Source organism: Platichthys flesus, chromosome 8, assembly GCF_949316205.1.
Source record: "Platichthys flesus chromosome 8, fPlaFle2.1, whole genome shotgun sequence".
NCBI classification, from domain to species: domain Eukaryota; kingdom Metazoa; phylum Chordata; class Actinopteri; order Pleuronectiformes; family Pleuronectidae; genus Platichthys; species Platichthys flesus.
Genome location: NC_084952.1, coordinates 2,902,247 through 2,925,520, shown reverse-complemented (window position 1 = coordinate 2,925,520; position 23,274 = coordinate 2,902,247). Strand labels below are relative to the sequence as shown.

The 23,274-nt window shown below is 44.1% G+C and overlaps 1 protein-coding gene across 1 annotated transcript in view; it reads right to left on the bottom strand.

The window, feature by feature from the left end:
• ankrd50 (ankyrin repeat domain 50) overlaps positions 1–12,393 on the bottom strand; it is a 35,868-nt gene extending 23,475 nt beyond the window's left edge. The window contains exons 1-2 of the mRNA XM_062393998.1: positions 12,161–12,393; positions 9,735–10,893 (exon numbers count right to left, since the gene is read on the bottom strand). Of these exons, the coding sequence (XP_062249982.1) occupies positions 9,735–10,258 (524 nt within the window). The 5' untranslated portion in view covers positions 10,259–10,893; positions 12,161–12,393. The remainder of the gene's footprint in view (positions 1–9,734; positions 10,894–12,160) is intronic.
• Positions 12,394–23,274: the final 10,881 nt, after the last annotated feature.

Here is a 23,274-nt window from a genome sequence, read left to right as displayed (position 1 = left end):
TAAGACAAAAAAGGGTGGATAGGGGTGTGTGTGTCTTTGTGTGTGTGTGTGTGTGTCAGATGCACTCGCCATCTGTCATTCAGAGCCGCTCCACAATGTGCAAAGTGAAGGTTTCAGTGTGACGTTTAGTGAAGATGTCTGGGCCGCGCCGGGCACCGAGCCAGAGTCTTACAAATCTACACAGCTCACTCTATAGAGCGGGCGCCTGAGATCCACGCCACACAACCAAACATCACCGCAAACACACACACAGACACACACTCTAGTAAACACCGACCGGGACGCGGCACAAGGGGTGAAATACACAACCCATGTGTGGTCCCGACACGGCTCTGCTGAATGGAAACAAACCGGCGAGCAGGTGATCCTGACAAAGCTTTTCCTTCGTTGCCGATCGAAAGCCAGATGTCTTTTCATTAGCGGAACGTCCAGCTCTTCATTTAGCATCGGGTCAATGTGGAGGAGGCCGGCTCAGCGTCTTTGTGAAGTCAGAGGAGCTTAGTGCCGCAGCGCCGGACGACAGCAGCTGACTCAGGCCCCGGCAAAGTGAAGGAGATGAGAATCTGGCGGCTTCTTACTTATATGATTCCTACATTATGCATAAAAGGTGTCGCATTCACAGTCTTGTTGAAAGTAATCAAACCGACAACGGGAACAACCACTGGCTGTTTGCTCCGGTTTCCTTCTCCCACTGGTTTCATCTCGCTCCAGTTTCCATTTAATCTCCGGAACTAAAGCTTCATGGCAGTTTGTGGCATCGCCCAAAGCTTCTTATTCAAAGTGTGTGTATTTACAAATCAATGGTTTTAGTTACACAGGAGCCCAGCTGCACTCACACGACATATATATACATGAATTTGTGCTGAGAGACAAACCTCTGAGGATGTCAACATGGCAGCAGTAAATTAGCTACTCTCCAAAAACACAGAAACAGCCCTTATAGTAATTTGTTCATAACCACTGGAAAAAAAAGAATCTGATTTATGCTTAAACAATTACATCACGTCTAGACGCAAAATGAGCTTAAACCCATGGCGACATTATTCCCACAATGCAAAGAGTTTAACAACTTCTCCAAGCTTCGGTATTTAAATCTCTGTCCCGATTCAATCCTGAGAGATTCAATCACACAGTGAACAGCCTCCCAGTCCGTCTGTGCACCTGGTGTTGAGCTGCATCATGGATGTGTCTTCTCTGAGCACGTGTGATTGGATATGACTCTGCTGCTCCATATGCAAATCATCACTGACGTCAGACGTGTTTGCGCAGAGCAGATTGTGTTGTTTTACCCAGTTTGCAGATGTGTCACTCTTTGTGTGTGTGTGTCTGTGTGTTTGTGTGTGCCAGAGGAGCAGATAGAGGAGAAGAGAGCGAGCGAACTTGGGACGAGCTAAATTAATGAATATGTGCAGTTATGAAAACAGATTTTTCTTATTCGAGTGAAGCATCGATCATTATAATGATCAGTGTTGATATTGAGTTGGTGGCTGCTAACAAATCGATGTATGGAAACAGAGACGTGTCAAAATATATGAAAACAGAGAGATGCCAAAACTGAATCAACATATCCAGCCCTACTGTCTCCAAAGCTGAAACTCCACAGCATGTTGTACGTGACGTCACAGCGAGCGTCCCCCCCCCCCCCCCCCCCCAACGTGCCCCAAATGCCGGTATCCTCATTTAACCACATCCCACACCAGCACAGACACCGATCACTTGTGAACACGGCTCTAAGTATTTCTTTCCGCCGTTCTTTAAACGCTGGACAATGCAAGAACTTGATCTTGGCTTAATGGATTTGCACGATCAATCCCGAGCTGACTCCAGAGCAGCCGAGTGCCTCCAGCTGTCCCAGAGACTGGAGACGGTCGGGGGGGGGAATTCACCCGCACACACACCAAAAAAAAACTACAACAAGCCCAAAGTGGTTCCTCATAACCGACTCTTCATAAAGCCCCTAAACTGATAACTGGTGATCGTTGAGATAAAGATTAAGTCTTATGATGTTTTTGATTCTCATCATCATCATCATCATGGGACTGGACACACACAGAGATCACATTGTTTTTAGGAATTCTGGGAGAATTGACCATCTGAACTCATTGCCCCTCCTTTTCACTGTGCCACCAAAAATGGTATTAAATTAAGATTAACTGGAAGAAGATTCAGAAGAGGACGTCTTATATGTAAAAGGAAATGTAAACGTCTTGTCCTGCCTGCTCTACCAAGGCCAAACCCCACATTTCTAGAGCTCATGTCTGAAACCAGCTTTATTTACAGAATTTGAATTAAAGCGTTCAAATTCAAACACTTGTTTACTTCCCTAACTCGGGCCATTAACGATTTGCACAAGTGTAAACAGGCGGACGTCTTTTCGAGCCAGCTCACATGCCTCAGATCACTATTCCAAATCCCCGAAGCTCTCACCAACCCAGACGAGGTGTGCATTCCTGGCCAGCCATCCAACACTGTCAAAGGAATCTGAAATTTCATCCTTCTCAACCCCCCCCTCTGTCCCTCACTCCCTCCCTCGCTCGCTCGTCTCCCTACCGACGCTCTCTCCCCGGGGGTTTGCCTCCAAAACGTCTCAACGCGTAAAAACACACACAGAAACACACACACACACACACACCTCGCCAGGTTTTCTTCACGTGTAAAACCCTGCAGGACGTCCAGAGCCAGCCGAGGCAGGATTCTGAAAATACACTCGAGGCTGAAAAGGCTTCTGGAAACAAAGGGCAGCTGTGTGAGCGCTCTGGCAAACGAAAGATCAACAATCTGGTGCTGAGGAAACCGATCATCATCTCACGATAATCTCAATATTTGATTAAACGGACTGAAAACATGTTTTATTTCCAATAAGCTCACTACAGTTTTTTGCCAAGAATAGAGCGGGACACGTCTCTATTTTTACCTTTTGCCAGAGAGGGTTGTGTTTTCATTGCTGTTCCATCTTTCTTGCAATGTGGTGGAAAGGTGAAGTGGGAGCCAGGGAAGGACCCATTCACTTAGGGAGCAGATTGGATAAACCCATTAGCGCCTGATGCATCTAAGACGATAAAACTTTTAAGACGGGGTTGGACTTCCGTTCCTTTTCCTCTAGAGCCGGATGAGACGCTGGCACATATCTTTTATCATGACGTGTGATTTAGATTCGCTAAAATACTCACAGATAGGTGAACTGCATTGTGGGGAATGTAGATTGTTTGTTTTGTCTTTGTGTGTGTAGAGTGCTAATATCTGGATTTTGTCTGGCAGGCTATATGGTTAATGTATAAATATACAAACTCAATACATGTACGTGAAATATGGCAATTTCAAATCGGCTGGAAAATGGTGACGCTGCATATTTACATCCACCAATCAGAATTCAGGACGATTCGGAATCAGAAGTGTCGGGGGTGGTGAAGTTTATTTACTTGTGTTAATTCACCGCGCTGATGACGCAGATAAGCGGCTTGTTTGTTGATGAACATTTAATATCGATGAGAAGGTTGTCGGGGGGGGGCTTTAACCATGAAGGAAATCACTGAAGCAAACATTCACAGTTCAAAGCTTCCACAACATTTTGGATTTGCTGCTTTTATCTGTTTTATTTCTGTGTGAATCAAGCATCTTCGGGTTATGACTTGACCTTTGACCCAAGGAACATATAATGCACATTTTTAGATGCTCCATCGTTTTAAAAGACTCGACTTTTGATTGGAAATAAAGATGCAACTGGTCTTTTATCCCCGTGACTGAATCTTAAGTTTAATCATTTCTTTATGAGCCAATATATACGAGCGTGTGTTTACGAGTTTATTTATTGAGTGCGATAGAAATAATATGAATGAGTAATATATGCCCACACCGGCACATCCACACAAACACACACACGTACACACACAGGAGCCGCCAGTGGTGTGGAGACAGAGGCTGACCTCAGATTGCTGAGTCATCGTTGCAGTCGCACCAGCACCGCTGTTTCTCCTCATCTGCTCAACTGGAGTCGATGCGTCACGCTGAGTCTTTTTCTTTTTTTGGTGCTTTTCGGTGAAATGTGGCTTTAATCTGCTGCAGGTTTTTCCACAGCCGGGCGCCACATGAAAAGTCACCGGGGCCGCTTTCATTCAGCGTCTCTTAACCCCAAGAAGAAGAGCCGCCCAACGTGCAACAGTTAAATAGTCAACACAATGAGATGGGGGGGGGGGGGGCTACAGAGCTCCGTCATCATCATATAAAATAAAGTCGTGGTTGGTTTCACTTCAGACTGAAATGTGTCCAAACGAGAGCAACACGCACGTTGGTGAAAGAACAGTTTTCACTTACGTCACATTATTATAGGGTTTCTCTCACTTAGGTCAACATGAGATCACATCATGGCTGAAAACATCTTCGTTATATTTATATCTCCACACCTCACAGTTTCCTACATTACAAGAGGGAAAGAGAATGAAGCTCAAACCAAAAACCCAACTGTATCATTAAATCTAATCAAGCTGCTCCAGATGGCTCAAGCTCAGATATCAGTCACATAAATGTCCCTTTTTTCATCAAGATGCAAAATGATTCCCTGGAAATTCATGTTGAAGAAAGTGATTGAAAACAAATGCGTTCAGTCTGGGCCTCTGTTCCAAATCTTCCACTGAGTTCTCAAAAACAAATCGTTTCAGTAGATTTTGTGCAATGCTGCTAAAAGACAAACGGCAATGAAAACAACTGGAAGTCACTTGTGGTTTTAAAAGTTTGCTGTGAGCCGGTAACAACTTAAAAGAAGCAGATATAGATGTGTGATTGACTTTTAACTGTTTGGAGTTTAAACAAGGGCGCTATAGAAATACATTTATCATTTTTAAAACAAGAAAATAACGTATTGTACTTTTGCTTTGATTATGTATCTGAATTATCAGCAGTAGTTTGGAACAAAGTGATGAACAAACATAAAGAAACGTTTGATGTAGCTGCAGGAAAAGTCGCATTTTTAATATTCTTATAGTCCCTCGTGTTCACTGAGGGGAGAAAACACTTCCGAGGAACTTTTCAAACTCAAGCCATGGTCATTCATCACATGTGAAGCCTGTGCCCTTTACAGAGGAAATAGAAAGTTGTCTCGTGCTGCTCGGTGGTGAACAGCCCGACAGCAGATCCACAAAAAGTCACACCTCCACTAAAAAGGCAGCTTTGTCCCATCAGCAAAAAAAACCCTGTAGCCTTTAGTTTGACCCACATGACTGAGTTAATTCCACCTATTTGAAGCTCGCTCTTTTGTCCTGAAGGGAGAAAGTGAAGCACGCTGGCCGACAGGCGGCTGACTGCTCGTTTTAAAAACTCACAAAATTCATTCTGGATCCAGTCACAACACGGCCGTGGCCTTTGATAAGGCTAACGACACAGAGGAATGTGCTTTTGTCTGGAAATGAAATCCTTGACGGTGCCCTCCAAGTCCCCACGCTGTGAGATAGCAGTGATGAGTCTGACCCGTGTGAGCAGGCGAGGCGACGCAGCCAGTCATCGTTTGAACAACACGTCAGTTCCTGCTTCGCCGCGGCCGAGGAAAGTTAAACCGAAAAGTGAAACGGGCTTTTATCTGCAGAACCGGGGCTCGTGACCTTTTCTGGCGGGAATCTGTCCCGACTAATGCATCACATGACTTTCAGTGGTAGATGAAACGGAAAGGCAGTCCGGTGAAGGCTCGGTGATAAACGACAGATATCAATATCAGGATAAGTAAAGTTTCAGATGTGGATTCATTCCAGAAAAACGATAAAAGAAATGTGTTGCGTCGAGATTTATTGCAGTACGTCAAATTCTGCACGGGCAGAGAAATTCCTCTTTTGAAGAATAACATTTGATTCCTGAAAATATGATTCTGTTGAAAACCAATAAATGATTATATTTCACAGCTCAGCCCAACAACCACAAATCCAAATATAAAGGTCTGCTCACACCAAGAATGTGGATTTCACGAGTTGAACTTTAAATACTTTACACTTATATAAAGTAGCATGTGACTGTTGGACAATAAAGAGGATTTAATAGAAGTTCAGAGACAGTGTTACTATATTATACTACATCATGTCATTGATGTACTACAAGTAGTTTAGTTACATAATATATGATAAACGGGACAATATACACTATTTACAGTTACTACATTACAACTACAGATATTAGTGCTATAGTGATCCAGATTGTGCATATTAATTGTGATAAGCTGTAAAATATGATGCGTTTTTACTACACAAACTATAAAATAATTAAATTAAGTAACTTACTCAAGCATCTAAACTACAGCACTGAGTACATCTGAGTACAAGTACTTTTACTAAAATGTACACTTGTGATGATGACTTCTGATGTTAGACTTCATATAGTTTTCATCCACAATGCTCCACGGTGATAAAAACACATAACTGAGGTAAAACAAATGCAGCAATAAAACGTGCAAACAGGATTTTAAATGTAGACAGTGTGTTTATCTCTGGCTGCAGACGTACACACCACGATCGGGTTGCACAGCCTGGACGTTAAACCCGTGTCTGAACCAGCTACAATGCATTAACACACGACTGATTACTATCAACAAACAGAGCTGTTTGTCTTTGACCAGGCTAAAGAATTTGGCAGGGCCTCATGCATTCAGCCACCAGCGAACCTTTCAAATCCCAGCTGGAAGAGGGCTGGGTTCTCTCGGGGGTGGGGGATTAAAACATCTGTGTCAGAGAGACTTTAAAATAGCATGTGAGTACAGTCGGTGAGTTTAAAAAGTCTTGGAAGTCTTGAAGAACCCGTGTTTATCTGAATAATTGTGAACAAGGTTCTGTGTGTTTGCTGCAGCGGCAGCTCTTCTGGTTCAGGAAGCCGGGGATCATGGGTAATATCCACAGTCAGAGCTCCTCCAAACACAATTATGGGCTGTGTCCACAGTGAGTTGGCCATTTTGCAGTGCTGTATGAATGTTGGATTTAATTTTGTGTGCCATATAAAGCACACATTGTTTCCCACAATGCATCGTGAAAAGCACAATCGATAGTCACTAAGCCAGCAGCATATCCCATCATGCATTGTGCTCGCGGCAGAGAGACGAGAGGCGAGAGAGTGACAGGAACAGGCCGACCCGTCTTATGAATGTAAATACGAGCAGATCATCACAACACAAGTTTGTTTCTAGATTTAAACACATTCAACATGTTTACCTAAAAGTGGAAAATAAACATTTCAAATCGACTGCAGATCTTTGGGCAGGCGACACTGTTGTTGTTGTTGTTGTTTGTGTTAATCCTGCGACAATGACGTAACTACCTGCACAGAGAAAATGCACCGAGACGTGTCTGAAGACTTTTTGTTCTTTAGCCGATGAGCTCACTTTATAGTCCTCTACATAGAAGACACTGGTGATTTCGAACACAGCCCTGGACTTAAACTTAAACTCAAATTGCTCGGACAAGGTGTGAATCAATCACAACGTGTGACAGCAGAGGGCGCTGTACAAAGTTGCGTAGTGTTGCTTTAAGTAAATGCAACTTTTTTGAACTATCACTGAGTCGAGTACAGGCCTCAATCTGTCCAATCAAAATACAGCATGCAGCCCTCTTCAAAACCTTATCCCTGATTTAAATTAGTGTAAGAACAATAGCGAACCTTGACGTGCATCCATCTCTTTTCATTTTCCTCAAGTCGCTGCCAGATACAGTCGACAATCTCGACTTCCTGAAACCAGATAGCATCTGGAACGGCAGCTGAGCCGTTGAGATTATCCGTGTACCACAGTTCCTGGGATGCTTTTACACCTGAGATGGCGATAAGGCATTTGCACAACTGCTTTTGTGTGCCTCGCAAACAAAACAGTCCGGCGGTGATAAGCACGCCGTCTTTGTTGACGACAAATTCATGTTCCGAGGACTCGAATGCGTCTTGGCAGCGTCGAGCTCATGCGAGCGTCTCAGGCGGACAGACCCTCGACATGCAGCGTGACGCAGAGCAGAGCTGAAGTGAGAAGTCCGTCTCCGCTGGGGCCGGCTCTGGTTGTTTACGTCCCCACGATAACCTGCCGTTTATCTGAGAGGGTCGACCTGAAGTCAGAGTCCCCGATACCGGCCGCGTGATTACGAGCAGATGACAAGAGGAGCGCTCGCTTCCTTGAGAACAAGTGTGTCTCAGAAGAAGAGGAGCACAGGTTGAGCTGTTGACTCTGGTGAGCATTTAAAAAAATGATTTACCTTGCTGAACGTTTGACCTACTTCTCCTCCTCCTCCTCCTCCTCCTCCTCCTCCTCTCCGCCCGGTGTGTGATGTGGAGATGGTGCAATAAGCGTCACCAGATGGCCAGACAAGAAACGTGAGTGTGTGTCAGTGTGTGTGTGTGTGTGTGTGTGTGTTCAGGGCTGCATTCCAGCCTGTGTTGCACAGTCTGCCTGACCTAAACTGTGAAGACAAGTCGTGCAACTAACCCACATGCACACTCACACCAGCTCACGTGCAGCTCCCCTTTAAGCCTGCGTCTACAATAACAGTCCCCGATCACGTTACATGCCCGGGCACGGCGCTGGAAGTCCGCCGGTCGACTGTACTTCAGTTCCACATCCTCTCTCAGGGTCAACCGGCGAGTCGGCCGAGGTTCAACGCTCCTCGCTCACGACTCCTCCGCCACCTGAGCTCGGCACTGACTTAAAAATATCTGACCTTTGGTGAATCAGGAACCCAGGGAGGGACAGTCCCACCCAGCATGTCCCACCAGGGGGGAAAACCAACAAAACCATGACATCAGCTGAGTGGAGAGGCTGCTGAGGCGGAGCTATGCGCTGAGTGTGAGCGGCAGTAAAATAAAAAGGGGAGGGGGTGCATCAGGGTCAGGAGGTGGAGAGGGAAGAGAGAGGGGGGGGGAGGGGCTGGCTTTTGCATTTTACATTTCAGGCCAAAGCAAATTCTTGGATTTCCAACAATACCTGGAGCTGACAGAGTCGATCACTGACTGCCTGAGAGGAGCTGCAGCGTTTCATTCTTTAAAACCAGCTTGTGTTGCACAGAGCAAGAGAATAAACAGCGTTTTTTCAAATATATGAACAAACTGGATGACTTCATGACCGGCGGCAAAAGGCAATTGTTGCTATTAACCATAAATCTGATGATTTTTGCAAGTATATCACTATTGAATGTTTGATTTAAGACATTAGAATCTGCTGAGTTCCCCTTCTCATAGAGAAAAGTGCTGCACATAGATGCACTGTATGACTGTGTGTGAGTGTAGAACTGTTCTATAAAGAGCTTTGAGTGATCAACACTAGAAAAGATCTATGTGAATAAAGAGCATTTAGCATTTAGCTAATCCAGACAGTGAGGGAGCAGGAAACTGCACACGACTGCATTTTGTTAATTGATAAGTGATCATTGACGAATCCCTTTCCTGTCAATCAACTAATTGTCAGCAATAACTTCAGAGACGACTTCTTCCTCTGCTGTAACAAGGAGGAAGAAGAAGGTGAAGAGGAAGAAGAAGGTGAAGAGGAGAGTAAAGAAAAAGACAAAAGAGGAGGAGGTGGATGAAGAGGAAGAGGAATGTAAAGTGTACATGAAAGGTCAAGAGGGAGAGGAAGGTAGAGTGGAAGAGGAGGATAAAGAGGATGAGAAGGGTAAATAGGAAGAGGAGGGTTAAGAAGAAGGTAGAGAGCCAGAGAAAGAGGAAGGTAAACAGGAAGAGGAGGGTAAACAGGAAGAGGAGGGTAAACAGGAAGAGCAGTGTGATGGTGTCCTCACCTCTTGAAGGCCTCGGTGGGGTTCCTCTCACACTCTCCCGGCTGCAGGCAGCTCTGCACCGCCGGGTCACGCACCTTCTCCTCGTATCCCTGCAGCTGCCCGCTGCGGCAGATCTGAGCCACCAGGCCGCGGATGAAGCCGCCGACGCACAGCGTGTCCGAGTCGTCCGCCCGGCAGAAGTGGAACGCCAGGCTCTGCTGGTGCATGCCGCGGTGGTTTCCCTGCGTAGACGAGGGCCACAGCAGCTCCGTGCACAGCGCCGTCTTCCCGCTGCCCGGCCCCCCCACCAGCAACACCCCCCAGGAGCTACCGGACTTTGCAGACCCAGCTGTGAGGCTACCGGGTGTGGACGCACCCCCGCTGGGCAACGCCGGCTGCTGCTGCTGCTGCTGTTGCTGCTTGCTGGGAGCGCTGGTCACTCCAGTGAGGTTGTTGGTTTTCTCCTGGAGGCAATGCTGGATCTTGTGGAAGACCCACTCCCGGCAGTAAAAGCGCTTCCCCTGCAGCAAACTGGTTTGGGCCATTGTGATCTTGTGCTGCTGTTCCAGCTATTCCTCCACTTCATAGGGGTCCCTTCATTCCGCCCCTCACATTCTCAACTCCAACGAGGGCCAGCTGTAAATTCGGAAATCCATTTTGCGGGTCTGAAAACGTCCCCCTCTCAGAAAGCAGGTTGCACTTCACCGTCCTTTGGATTCAAGGCGAAGGAGCCAGAGAGAAACACAACTCGAGGGAGAGAGGAGAAGAGGAGGCGAGCTGCAGCAGATGGCGGTGAAAGCAGCGGAGGAATATCTAGGTCAAATTAAAAAAAATAAAAATAAAAGAGGAAATCAAAATTGAGGCTCAAACCATAGATTTTCCACCAACTTTTTCCACAGCTTTCCCACTGGCTGAACCGAGTGCTCCTTGTTATTATGAGCGTGTTGCCTTAGCATGGCGCTGGGCATGGCAGGGCACCCGGCTCTTGAGTGCATCCACTGGCAAACTCCAGCCACCGCCGCTTGATACAATTAGCCATGGGAGTTGCTTATATATTTCCGCTGATGCATTTCAGATGCTAGCGAGGGCGACCGGAGCGTGTTTCCATTACACGAGCACGGAAGGCGACTGCCAGTGCAGAGTCATTTTCTCCAATAACATGCTCGGCCTGGCTCTTCCCCTGGAAAACAGAGACACAGAAACAAAAGGCTTACAATGGGGACAGAACTCAAATGCAAGTTTTTAGGCTTAATGCTAATGCACGAGCCGCAGCTTTAATTAGTCCACGGGATGTTTGTTAATGCATGATTGACGTTGTCTGAACCGGAAAACTCTAAACAACCACATGAGGACACATTAGTAAAGCTTTTAAAAAACAAATCCCCGTGTAAGCTGCAGCCGGCCCGACGTGATTTATTGTGATGCACAAACTGCAGAGGAGAGTGAACGCTTCTCCTGCAGCGACCCCGAGGTGGGCGAGAGGATTTTCACTGCAACTAAACTCTTTGGTAAAGGGTTCATCCAGTTTCTCTCAGTCTATCCACTGTAACCCCCCCCCCCCCCCCCCTTCCTTCCTATGTGGCTTTAAATCCCAAACAGTGCACATCCGTCCTGAACTCCAGCAGGGAAACGAGAAATAAGAAAGTCCAAGTGAGAGGAAGAGAGAGAGGGGGGGTCCCTCTTTTCCTGCACTCACAGGGGTCGCTCACTCACAAGGGAGGAACTGGAAGTGGAAGGTGACCCCACCTCTGAAACTGGGTTTTTTACACAAACCCTTTCACAAGGTGGCAGGAGTTTACCAGATGATGGTGGGTGATCAGGACTGTGGATCTTCACCTGGACTCACATGCAGCCTCCTTCAAATCTGATTTACGGCTCTTCTATGAAAAATAAATGCAGTTTTCATTGTGGCCCCTCCATCACTGTCTCCTGCTGCTTGTGGAGCAAAATGCAAATATGCCACAGCCCAGACTAACACACACACAAACACACGCACGCACACACACACGCACAGTCATCAGCCTTATTGGGTAGTTTGTAATGCTGCCACATAACATGAGCTTCTATAGATCTGCACCCACCTGTCTACAAAACTCTGCAGAATAGAACGTGCATAGATGTAAATATACAGTGTGTGTGTGTCTGTTTGTGTGTGTGGGTGTGTGTGTGTGCGTGTCTCCAGTTGACTGAGAAGGCAGCACAAGTCTTTTGTATGAGCGGACTAACCTCACCCATTTCACATGGGGAACAATTCGCACCTATGGGGGAGCTTTAAAAAACCGAACCGTGTTCACGAGCAGTGTTTCCGGGGAAAAGCCGCCGGAGATCAAACGGAACCGAGCCGCGTCGCTACATTGTAACACAACTGCTCCGTAAACTTCAATCGCACCGCCCGTTCCAGTGTGGTCGCCCCAGTTTGAAGCGTCTCTGTCGGGTTCTCCTCTCACCTCCTCGCGGCTCCGCTCGCTGGCTCGGGCTTCCTGCAGGTCTGTGCCGCCGCCGCCGGTCGCTGGTGCAGTGTCGGTGGTTCGAGTCCACGTTGAGTGCATAAAGAAAGCCCCGCAGATGAACCGGTTGATTCCTCCGCTGCGATTCAAGGCTCCGAACCCAGCGAGAGAGCGACGTCTACCCTTTGAATCACTGGTTTGTGTCGGCGGCTCCTCCTGCTGCACACACACACTCTCACACAATCTCACAGACACACACACACCAACACACTCCGCCTCCAACACACTCCGCATCTCTTTCCACGCACACACAGCATTCAGCCACGCAACGCCTTATGGGAGTTGGAGTTCCAGCTCCTTGTGGCCATTCGTTTTAGGTTTTAACTTATATATGAGATAGGATGTTTTTATAAAACTGTAAAAAGTTGTATTAACAAACTGTTTAGGTATATACAATATGAGATGGGATATTCAAAATATAAGATGTGATGTAGGAGATGTTTAGATAAATTATATATTATATGATACATGTTATATGATGTATAATATATGAAATAAGATATATATATTACATATTAGATATGATAAATTATATTATATACATTATATGATTTGAAAATACTATATCTGATGCATAAATATACGACAATTGATTTGATTCATTATACAAAATTATATGAGATATATGTTCATCCAAAATGAACACCTGTGACTAAGACTGCATTTTCCAATTCAATCTTGTTATATAAAAAAAAGAGAGGAAGGTCCAAAGTTCAATTCTTTAATCTTTAGTTGTGTTTATGACCATAAAAAAATATGTGAAAGATAGTTTTATTCTGCCCAGACAAAACCTAGAGTATAAATATATCAACAAACTTTAATGTTTGGTTTTAAACATTCTGCAAGTGCCCAGACTCCCCAGAGAGCTGCATTGGTACCGACTGGATTATGCTGGTGAAATAAAACATAATGTGTTGATAGAAATATGGTATAAGTCTCAAAATTCTAAATCTTGACTCTTTTTGTCTTCTGTCCTTGTCCCTCCACACTCTCAATGACTATTAATAATCAAATAAATTATTAAACGCAGCATCAACAAAGCCTGGAGACTCCACACGTTCCTGAAGGTCTAATCCACAGCATCGGCAGAATATGGTCTGTTTACAATACTCGTAAACCCTTAATATTTATACAAATACATAATCTATACTCAGTTATTTATGTTCATTTATGGATCCACTGGAAAATAACCACACACCGTATTAATCCGAGATGAAAACATCACCTGGCTGTTGCTGCCGAGGTCCAGCTGTTATCTGAGATGTGTTTTTCAACCTCGCAGCTGTCACGCGCCAGATGTTGTCGATGTCAGTGAGCAGCAGGCAGGTGTGTGTGTTCTCTGGAATTAGGTTTTACTTTTAATTTCAGGGGGTGTGTTTTTTATTTGCCAATCTCTGAGTAAAGTCCACGGAGCGGATTTATTTTTGACGGAGGAAATATAATCAGGATAAATAAATAAACAGATAGAACCCTGCTTGTTGCTGGCCCTGTCAGGTCTGTTTTTATTACTCTGATTATTCTGCAGCGATAACACTTGCCCCTGCAGCTAAACAACATTTGTGCTTCAGCCACAGCGGCAGAAAAAACATATTTTCTTAAATTTTGTATTAAAATACTGCAAGTTGATTTAAAAACAGTGATTGTGGGAATGTTCCTGTCTCCCCCAGTTCCCTCCAGCAGGGATGCACATGGGGCTGTCACATCTATGATGGTTTAACTGGAGGGTGCTGATGTTGGAACGTATTTAACGGCCCCTGGGGGATTCCTTCAGGGACCTTGTCTTTGAGGGCTTGCTGCAGTGCTATGTAACAGCTGATGGTTTGTTATCAGCTGATGCTGCCTCCGCTCACATGGGAACAACCAGTGACGACTGCATGACTGGTTTTGTTTACGTGTGTGTGTGTGTGTTTCTTCCTTTGACTGTAAACAAAGATGGACGACATCTCATCTTAGTCCCAAAATTAAGTCGAACTATCCTGGATGTTGGTGCCACCGCTCCTGCTCTTTCTGCATCATTTGGAGTCAGAGTCTGAGCAGTGACTGAGGTATCGAGGTTCCGCCCACTCACATGCGCTAGACCAATCGCTGGTCAGTCTCATATGTCAATCATTATGTTTCATAACGATTTCAAACCAAATTTAACAGAAAAACAAATACTTGAATCTACATTAAAGGGGCAAGAACGATGTATAATGACAGAAGCCATCTTTAACGTTTACTGTGACTTCATGTCCCAGAGGTTAACCTGGAGAAGGTGGTGGTTTTATGACAGATTTAGTCGCCACGATAACGTCCTAATGTGAAAGACTCAATCATGTGACTTGTAGTTTAGATCCAAACGAGTCAACCCAGAGTTTATTAAGTATTTATATAATACTGTTGATATTGGTATAAGTACTTAAGTGACATCACACATACCTAATCATGGATACTATGTGATTGACAACTGGTGCCGTCCAATGGGTGCAGGTCTCAGATACTTCTGGTGGGACAGTGGGTTGATACACTTGCAAAGTACAAGATAAACTTTACTAAACTCTTGGAGACAGAAAGACAGAGAGAAAGCATCAGAGCATGCAAAGCTCTTTAAATCCTCAATTTAGAATCCTGACAGGCGGATAAACCAACAAACTGCAGCTCGACTCCATGAGCGAGCACGTTTTCTGACTGAGAACCGAGACGACAGTGATGGACGAGGCGGCGGTGGAAGTGACTCGGTGGAAAGTGGGACTGCGACTTACGCTGCCGGGGGGGGGGGGGGGTCGGGAGGACGCTGACGTCCACGGCTCCGGGACCGTTTCACTCTCGGTGGGTGCGATGTGAGAATCCAGACTCAAACCCAGGAGCAGTTATTTAGTATGACCCGAAGCTGAGTTGGAAACTTGGAAAAGCAAAAAGTTTACAAAGTTTGCAACGTGAAAGAGTTGGTATATTTTACTCCGGCTTGTTTTAAAGTCTAACTTTGGGAGCTTGTTTGATTCATTATCAGCTCACATGGTGCATATGTCTATGGAAGGGGGGGAACTTTCCTCACAGGGCTAAATTGCAAATCTGCTGAACACGTCACTAGAACAGTTCCCTGCAGCTTCATCCTCAGACAGGCGGCTCAGTGTTGCTGTGGTGAGAACTGTCCTTCCAGCATGAAGGCTGACGTCTCCTGGTCAGTGTCTGTGGCGTTTGCATGTTTTCCCTGTGTCGTTGTGTGTTCTCCAGGTCTGAATGGTTGTGTGTCTCTTTATGTTGGAACTGCAATACGCTGGCGGCCTGTCCATGATAGACTCCGCCTCTTGGACAGGTCGACCAATCTCAGCTCCCCCTGCAAACCCTCAAAGTTTAAGCGGTATATATAAAATGGATGGATCATCTTCATACTCTCACTGACCCCTAAAATGAACAGTTCCCATGTTGTGGAGATGTTGATACAACACCTACACAAACATATTGTGTTTTAAAAAGCTTCGACATCACAAGGAAACTTTAAACCAGACCAGTAATATAATGAGAAGTGAAAATACATTTTCAAAGTCCCATAAACACAAACACACACTTGTGAGTCCCTGTTGGAATATTTGTTGTTAGATTTATCAAACAGCACAACTAAGCAGTCCTCACTGTGTTGCAAAAAAGAAACTATTATAACAGTAGGATGCCACAAATTGGGGGAAAAACCAAACATCTCCCTTCATAAATAATTAGCAGCTGTCGTCTGTCAATCCTGTAATGATCGATTCCCCACTGAGCTTTTAAAACAATGAATATCACGCCAGGGACTCGTGCTATTGAGCTTCTGAGTGTTTTCTGGTTCCTGGAAAGCATGCAGACGTTGGTGTTTGTTTTCGTTTGTGTTGGTGTTGGGGGGGGGTTGGAGGTGCCCCCTGTGGATGCAGCCAAAGAGATGAACAAATCCATATATCGAGCCGCTCTCCAAACTAATAACAAGCACTGACTGAGCTTACATGATTCTTACTTCATCTGCAAATACCTGCTCCTCTGCAAATAAGGAAGAGAAAGGCGGAGGGGGGGGGGGGGGGAGATGAAGTGACCAGGGGCCGGTAGTTCACCTCTAGACCAGGTAATTAACTTGTGCTTAATTAAGGTATTTGTTGGATTCAAAGTAACAGCTAATAAATGTACACACTTTACTACAGTCAGTGTTTTCCAGCCGCCTCCTTTCAGGTTTAAAAACTGCATAATCGGAGCAGAAACAGTAATTAGCTGCACCAGCCTGCCTGTCAATCAAGTACAGTTTTACCACAGAGACTCATTATTAAAAACTTCTTATGACATGAGTGTTGGCAACAGGGACAAAACGTTACATCACCACATATTCATGTTAATGAACAAGTACAGTTAGCGACATTGAAGAAAATATATATTTAGACTCATCGTTGTACTGGAGAAAACACACAAATTTGCGTTGGGCCTCTGACATTTAGAAAACGACACAAAACTACAACAGAAATCAATAAAGAAAAAGTTTAAATATAAACACAAATAGAAATTGAAAGGCGCACACAACATAATTAGCGACTGTTAGCATGCTAATATGCTAAAACCATATGGTGATTGCAGTAAACCTTCCATGCTGAACTTTAGCTTGTTTAAATTACAAGCTCACTCGTCTCCATAAACAAACACATGTTGTTGTTTACTCCTCTGTTTTCTCATTGGGTTTGATGTGTTTATCCACTCGCCACAAATTCACATAATTGCAGCAATTCCTGTTGACGCTGCGCCGACTAAACACCGACCGGTTCAAGTCGTATTCCTCAGGAGGACGAACCAGCGGGAGTCCACGGGTTTATTCCCTCCAATATTCATAAATATTCTCCACCTGGTGACGAGGAATGTGATGACGCACGGCTGCAGATTCGGGTTTTGGCCGGAGAACAGTAGCTTTGCTTTTGGTAGATTGAGTTGGACGGGTTCACGTCTTCGGTTCTTTTGTTTCTCTTGTGCCGTTTGGAGTTTGGCTGCCGGCTCCACCGCCGGGTAACGAGTCAGGACGGCAGTAAATGTGGTTGTTTTGCATGTTTGACTGAGACTGAGACTGAAACTGAAGGGGGCTTTAATTAATTGGTTGACATTTAGCAGTTTTATAGTGTATTCAAGGCACTGTGGCTGGTTCTATTTGTGTGTTTGTGTTCTGTGGTTGTTGTTTTTGAAATGTTTGAGGTGGAATCTTAGTAACGTTCACTGAGAGTTTGGGGAAAGTTTTCCGTTATTTCGGTTTTTATATTTTTACAAAGCAGTTTCTAAACAACGTGCGATGAGGGGATTAAAAGAAAGAACCCTGAGAGAACACAATGACACTACAATGAAAGTAGACACTGTTCTATCATTAATACAATTTGATAGTTGCATACCCTTTTCCCCTAAAGTCTCTTTTTTCATCCAACAAGAGAAGAACAAGTTTTTTATGTTGTCGAAACAGAGGCAGCCATGTGAGAACATTGCATAAATAAAATAAATGTGCTCTAACACTGTTAACATTATAATTCAGGTCATAATTAAATAATAAAGATAACAAGTACCTCATATAAATCACAAAAAGTATTAAAATAACAATGTACTAGTATCAGACTATTAAGAAATCTAAAGTACTCGCTTCAGGATGGAGTTTATTGCGACTAAAAACATAATAAATATCTTTCAAGAGATATTTTCACATTTATTTCACCTCTGTCCTGTTGAATCACACAAATGGGAGGAAGTCATAAATAATGTTTTTTTTCTTTGCTGTGCTTTTCCTGCTCTGATCTGTTCTGTTCAACAAATAAAAATCCAAATAACAAACCCTATATGGGGTCACATAAGGACGAGTAAATGTGTGTGTCTGTGTGTGTGTGTGTGTTTGTATGTGTGTGTGTGTGTGTATGTGTGTGTGTGTGCATACATAAGAGAGATGGGTGTATGTGTCCTGTCGTGACTTTTCTTTTGATGCAGCACACTGACAATGAGTTGGGGGAGGCTGGGGGGAGCCGCCGCCTCTCAAAATGGCCGCTCACGTCCCTGCAGAACAAACACGACGTCACAACTTCAACACGACGACGAGTGAAGTCGATATCTCACCTCCCAGAATGATAATGCAGGAGCGATAATGAACGATGAGGATTCGGACGGCGGTCACCGGAGCCGCGGCAGCACTCCGCTCGGCCAAAGGAACAGAAGCTGAGAGAAACATAATTGGCAATCAAGGAACCCCGAGGCTCCGGGCCTGTGAGCGCTAATTTACAATCACAGGACGGGGGCCACGCCGGCACTCCAGCTGCTTCTCATTGTGTGTCCCTCGTGTGTGAGAGACGAGGACGTATGTGCGACTGCTGCCGCGTCACAGAGGAGTGCAGAGTCATTCAGATGCATGATCAGGTTCTGTTGCTTTGGGTGAAGCTGAAAACCCCAAACGGGTTAAATCTGCACCTCAGTAGCAGTCAGAGCTGATTCCTGCATCCATCAGTTTGTTTATTAAAGTCATATTTCATTCAATGTATTCGTGGCGGCACAGAATTCATTCCTGAGTGTTCACCTTTTTGAATTTCATCCGTCAACCAATTTCAACTTCAAGTCTCAAATCAAAATCTGTTTTCTGTGTAACCACGTTATTCTAATATTACTTTAAAGTAAAGAAATCTATCATTGTTAGTGTTTGACCTTATTTCTCCCTGACTCCAGCTTTGTCTTTGTCCTGTTGTGATCTCGACAGTGGAGCCTGATCAGGGTCTTTGGGGTTTATTGTAATTCATCGTCTAAAGTAAACGTGTTTGTTTGCACTATAATCAAAAGATCAAAAACTATGTGAACCCTGAAATACAAAAGTTACTGCAGTAATTCAGTGCGTTATTGAAGCCGTAGCGTTCAGACAAAAGTGTTTCCCCTTGTTCAGTTTTACAGATGACGGGTCGATCACAGAATCAATCAATCAATTATCATAAATGTATCTTATCAATCAATCAATCAAATTGTATTTGTATAGCCCATATTCACAAATCACAATTCGTCTTATAGGGCTAGATACATCCGCTCTTGTTTTCTCTTCACCGGCTCGTGTCGGTTGTTATCAAATATTGTCTGACTAGGACGACGACTCGAGCTCGGAGCCTTTTGAAGTAAATACAGAGTTTTCCTCCCCCCCCCCCCCCCCCCCCTGTCAGATTCGTCAAGTCATCCCTGCTCAGTTTCCTCAGGCTCACGCACAAATAGTTGACGGGCAAACTGAGTGATGCAGATGAGTGACCCCTCGGAAAATGAGGGAGCTCACTTGGCAGTTCCGAGGCTACCAAGCCGCACGGCGTCTGAAAAGTGGAAAACGATGTTGTGTTCCACGGCACAGCTTCGCTCAGATCAGAGGGACGTGGTGATAAATACGTCAGGAAGTTTGGAAGGGAAATTAGCTTAGTGGTGAAACATGACATGTCTGCTAAACGGATGAGAAATTAGAATGTTGTGTTTATTTTCACAATGATAGTTTGAATCTTTTCCAGTCAGTGTAGGATCATTTGTTGAGAAAATTACGGATTGCTCTTCAGAAACATTCATCTCACGGTCATCAATCTTCTGCTGACTGCTCCAATCCTAAATATGTGTTATGCATGGTTCCACTGCAGTTAAATAATTATGTGTGTTATTTCTAATTGTGCACGTCAACGCTCGACTCCTTTGAAATGAATTCTGAGACTAATTAGACTTCACTCACTTTCAACACGGTGGCAGAATAGATTCTCTCTGAGCCTGAATGACTTGGCAAGATGTTCAGGGGTTGAAATGTAGATTAGATCTTTCTTAGATGATTCTCTACCGAAGCTGTTTCAAATTAAAATACTACACGAGGGTGAAGACAAATTGATTTGATGGAAGTCAAAGGTCAAAGTGAAACAAATCTGATAGTTTTGGGTCATAAAAGCTGTAAACAGAAATAAACACTTTGCTGTTTCAGATGTTTTGTTTAATTCCAACTGGCGCTGCAGAAATAACTGATGTTTCCCCCTAATAACAGTCACATGCAGATAATGTTGGGTATGGTCATCGTGACCAAACCCAACATGAACCCACATATCTTTTAAAAAATGTTGTCCAGACCTTGGCTGCCCCGACGGACTCAGACTAGGTATCCCAAAAAGTGTTTTATGTTATATAATGCTCACAAGAGAGAGAGAGATGTGCTGCTTCCGACAGTCTCATAAATACGTCTCATTGGTCCTTGCTATACAAAAGACAGAACAACTAAAGAATGAACTCAATTACTAAGAATATTATTACTACACCATCATTATTAACAAATAGCTGAGAGAAACTCCAGAGTTGAGCGATAACTTCATACTGAATTTTCAACTTTTAAATATAAAGTTAAAACGATAATACAGAAGTTGTTTCAACAAAAAATCCAGTTTGTTGTTTTCTTATAACATCGTGTACAAAATTAATTAAATTGCATTGGGAGCAGAGAAGTCACAGGATCCAGATGTGTTAAAGATAATCGCTGACTCATCTCTTCTTAGCGCACTAGTGAACCTCCCGGTTTAAGGAAATGAACAATCAACATTAAATGGGCCTGTTTTTGTTGTTCTAACAGAGACCGGATCAAACAGTTCCTATTTTAATTTTTCAGATGTTTTGGAAACAGATCAATGGAGATGTTGGGACTCAGCATCTGGTGTCTTCATGAGACTAATTGATTTGACGAGAGCCAGAGGTCAAACCGGAGCAGATCTGAGTCGAGTCAGTGTCGGAGCCGAAGAGAGAGGAAAAGAAAAAGTAACAACTAAATCTGCGCCTGTTAACTTTATATGAATGTTTCCTCATTAAAGACCGGGCTCTTCCTGGAGATGCTGCACACAACAGAATCATTCAGCCACGTTGGACGGGTCATGAACTCCTGTCCCTCCTCTCAACAAACTGGTGCTTTGCTCCTTTTGCTTTGGGCTCGTCCAGCGCAGCAGACTGGAACTAACAACAACTCTCTGAAATATTTATGTCCCTGGAGAGAGTCTGTGTGTGTGTGTGTGTGTGTGTGTTTGTGTGTCTGTGCGCACACAGCATAACACCAAAGCTAGTGTGTGCAGTGCATTAAAGCAAAGGTTCTCCCTCGTCTTCCTCCATCACTGACATCCTTTAACTACCGGTTTCCCTGCAGGTGTCATCGTCCATCATGTCGCTGCTCATCAGGCTTCACGGCCGTAACAGATTTAAAAGGATATTTCCTCAAAGGAGAATGGAAATGTGGGTTTTCATTTTGCACTTTTTGTACAATTTCTCTGTTATTAGATAACCTGGGAACACGATGAGGTCACTAGTGAGCGAGCAGACGGCAAAGACGAAGAAATCACGAGGTTCAAGAGCTTTGGGCGATAAAAGACGAATCTGGAGTCGCTGTGATGCAAATGAAACATCTCCACAGCAGAATTTATACGATACAGACAGATTTCATATCTGACAACAGCTTGTAACCAAATAATTGTGTTGATAAAGAGTGTTAATAGCTTTTTCTTTTTGTTTTCTATCTCTCTTATGATCTAATTAATTTTCAAATATTCTAATGGCTGAACATTAGCTTGAACAAAGTCACAAATGGGTTCAAGCTAAATACTAAAGTCACCTTTTACCAATCTGTAAATTTAAATTAAACTATGTCTTCATCCGTGTGTTGCACTAAAACCAAACGACAGATTTCCATTCTCCAATCCAACACCAAGTTTTCATTGTGAATTCATGACCCCTGTGAATTATTCATTCTAAACCAACAGACGCACGGTTTCTTGTCATCTCCGGAAAAAAATATGGGACGCGCAAATCTAACCGTCAACACTGTAAAACCAGTTAATAGAGCTGGTGCATCGTTAATGGTCTGAACGAGAAGTCGGAGTTGAGCGAGGTGAACGGCGCTTTATTCCTCGGGAACAGGATTGAGTTTAAAAATATCATCCAGTCGTGTTTCAGTTGTGTAACCAGCAGCGCACACGTCGCAGCCATCATCCGTTTCCTCTTCTTCTCTCCGTTCCTCGCTGAAGTGTCAGGAGCCGGTTTTTTATTCCAAACACTTTTTGTGCCCGGAGGTTTAACGGGTCGAACCTCCGGGTGAAATGGAAATGGCAGCTTTTTCTCGAATGTGCACTGCGATGGCACGACACGGTACAGACGGTTCTTTGTTAGCGAGGCTGTTAAGCAACACATCCACTAGGGGGCAGTGCAGTGAGGGTTTCTGACGACAACGAACATGGCGTTGACGGAGGTTGTGAGTCTGTGTATCCTTCTTTCTTGTGTTCTTTATTCGACTCGTTTGAACAACAAGCTGCACTGCCCCCTCCAGGTTTTCCAGTGGTACTGCATCTGCGTATATCCATAAAACCCTCAGAAGACGAGTACAAATACCAACGGAATTAACGCAGAGCTCGGAGGGAAGACTGCATTTTATTCAAATCTAATGTCGTGCATAACTTTAGCTTTAATAGACTTATATCGTGCACTTAATAATCATATTTGCGATAAGGGATAATTCCTGAGAAAATATTGGAATAGATTTCCAATGTCAGAGTAGTTAGAAACCCGTATATATATATATATATGATGAAAAAATAATAAATACAAATGAAGTAAGCATTGCTAAGTTTTTTCCTTTGTTTTATTTTCCATCAAAATGAACAGAATCCGTGACCTGGTTGTTTTATGTGTAATTACAAACAGATACAGACTTTCCTATAAAAGCCAGATTTCTGCTCGACAACACAAACCTCAAAGACGCAATCTGGCCGCTCATGATGCTCTGTGGATAAAAAAGAAAATCCTTCCATCGTTAAAAGTGATTCTGTTAAATTAAAGGAAAGATTTTCCTTTTTGTTTGTTGCCTGTTTCTGGTGTTTGTCGTCCACCACTCAACGTTTCCTCCCGTGTGTTTGGAGAGGAGCTCGGCTCTGCACTATTTACGACCACGATGCTGGTTGTGTAAAGGACACACACTCAGCTCCAGCTGCAATTTGTGTTTGCGGCGGCCATAAAGTCAATTAGAGCAAAGTTTCACTTCCTCTTCAGACAAGGAGGGTCTGGCCGAGTGAAAGCACAAA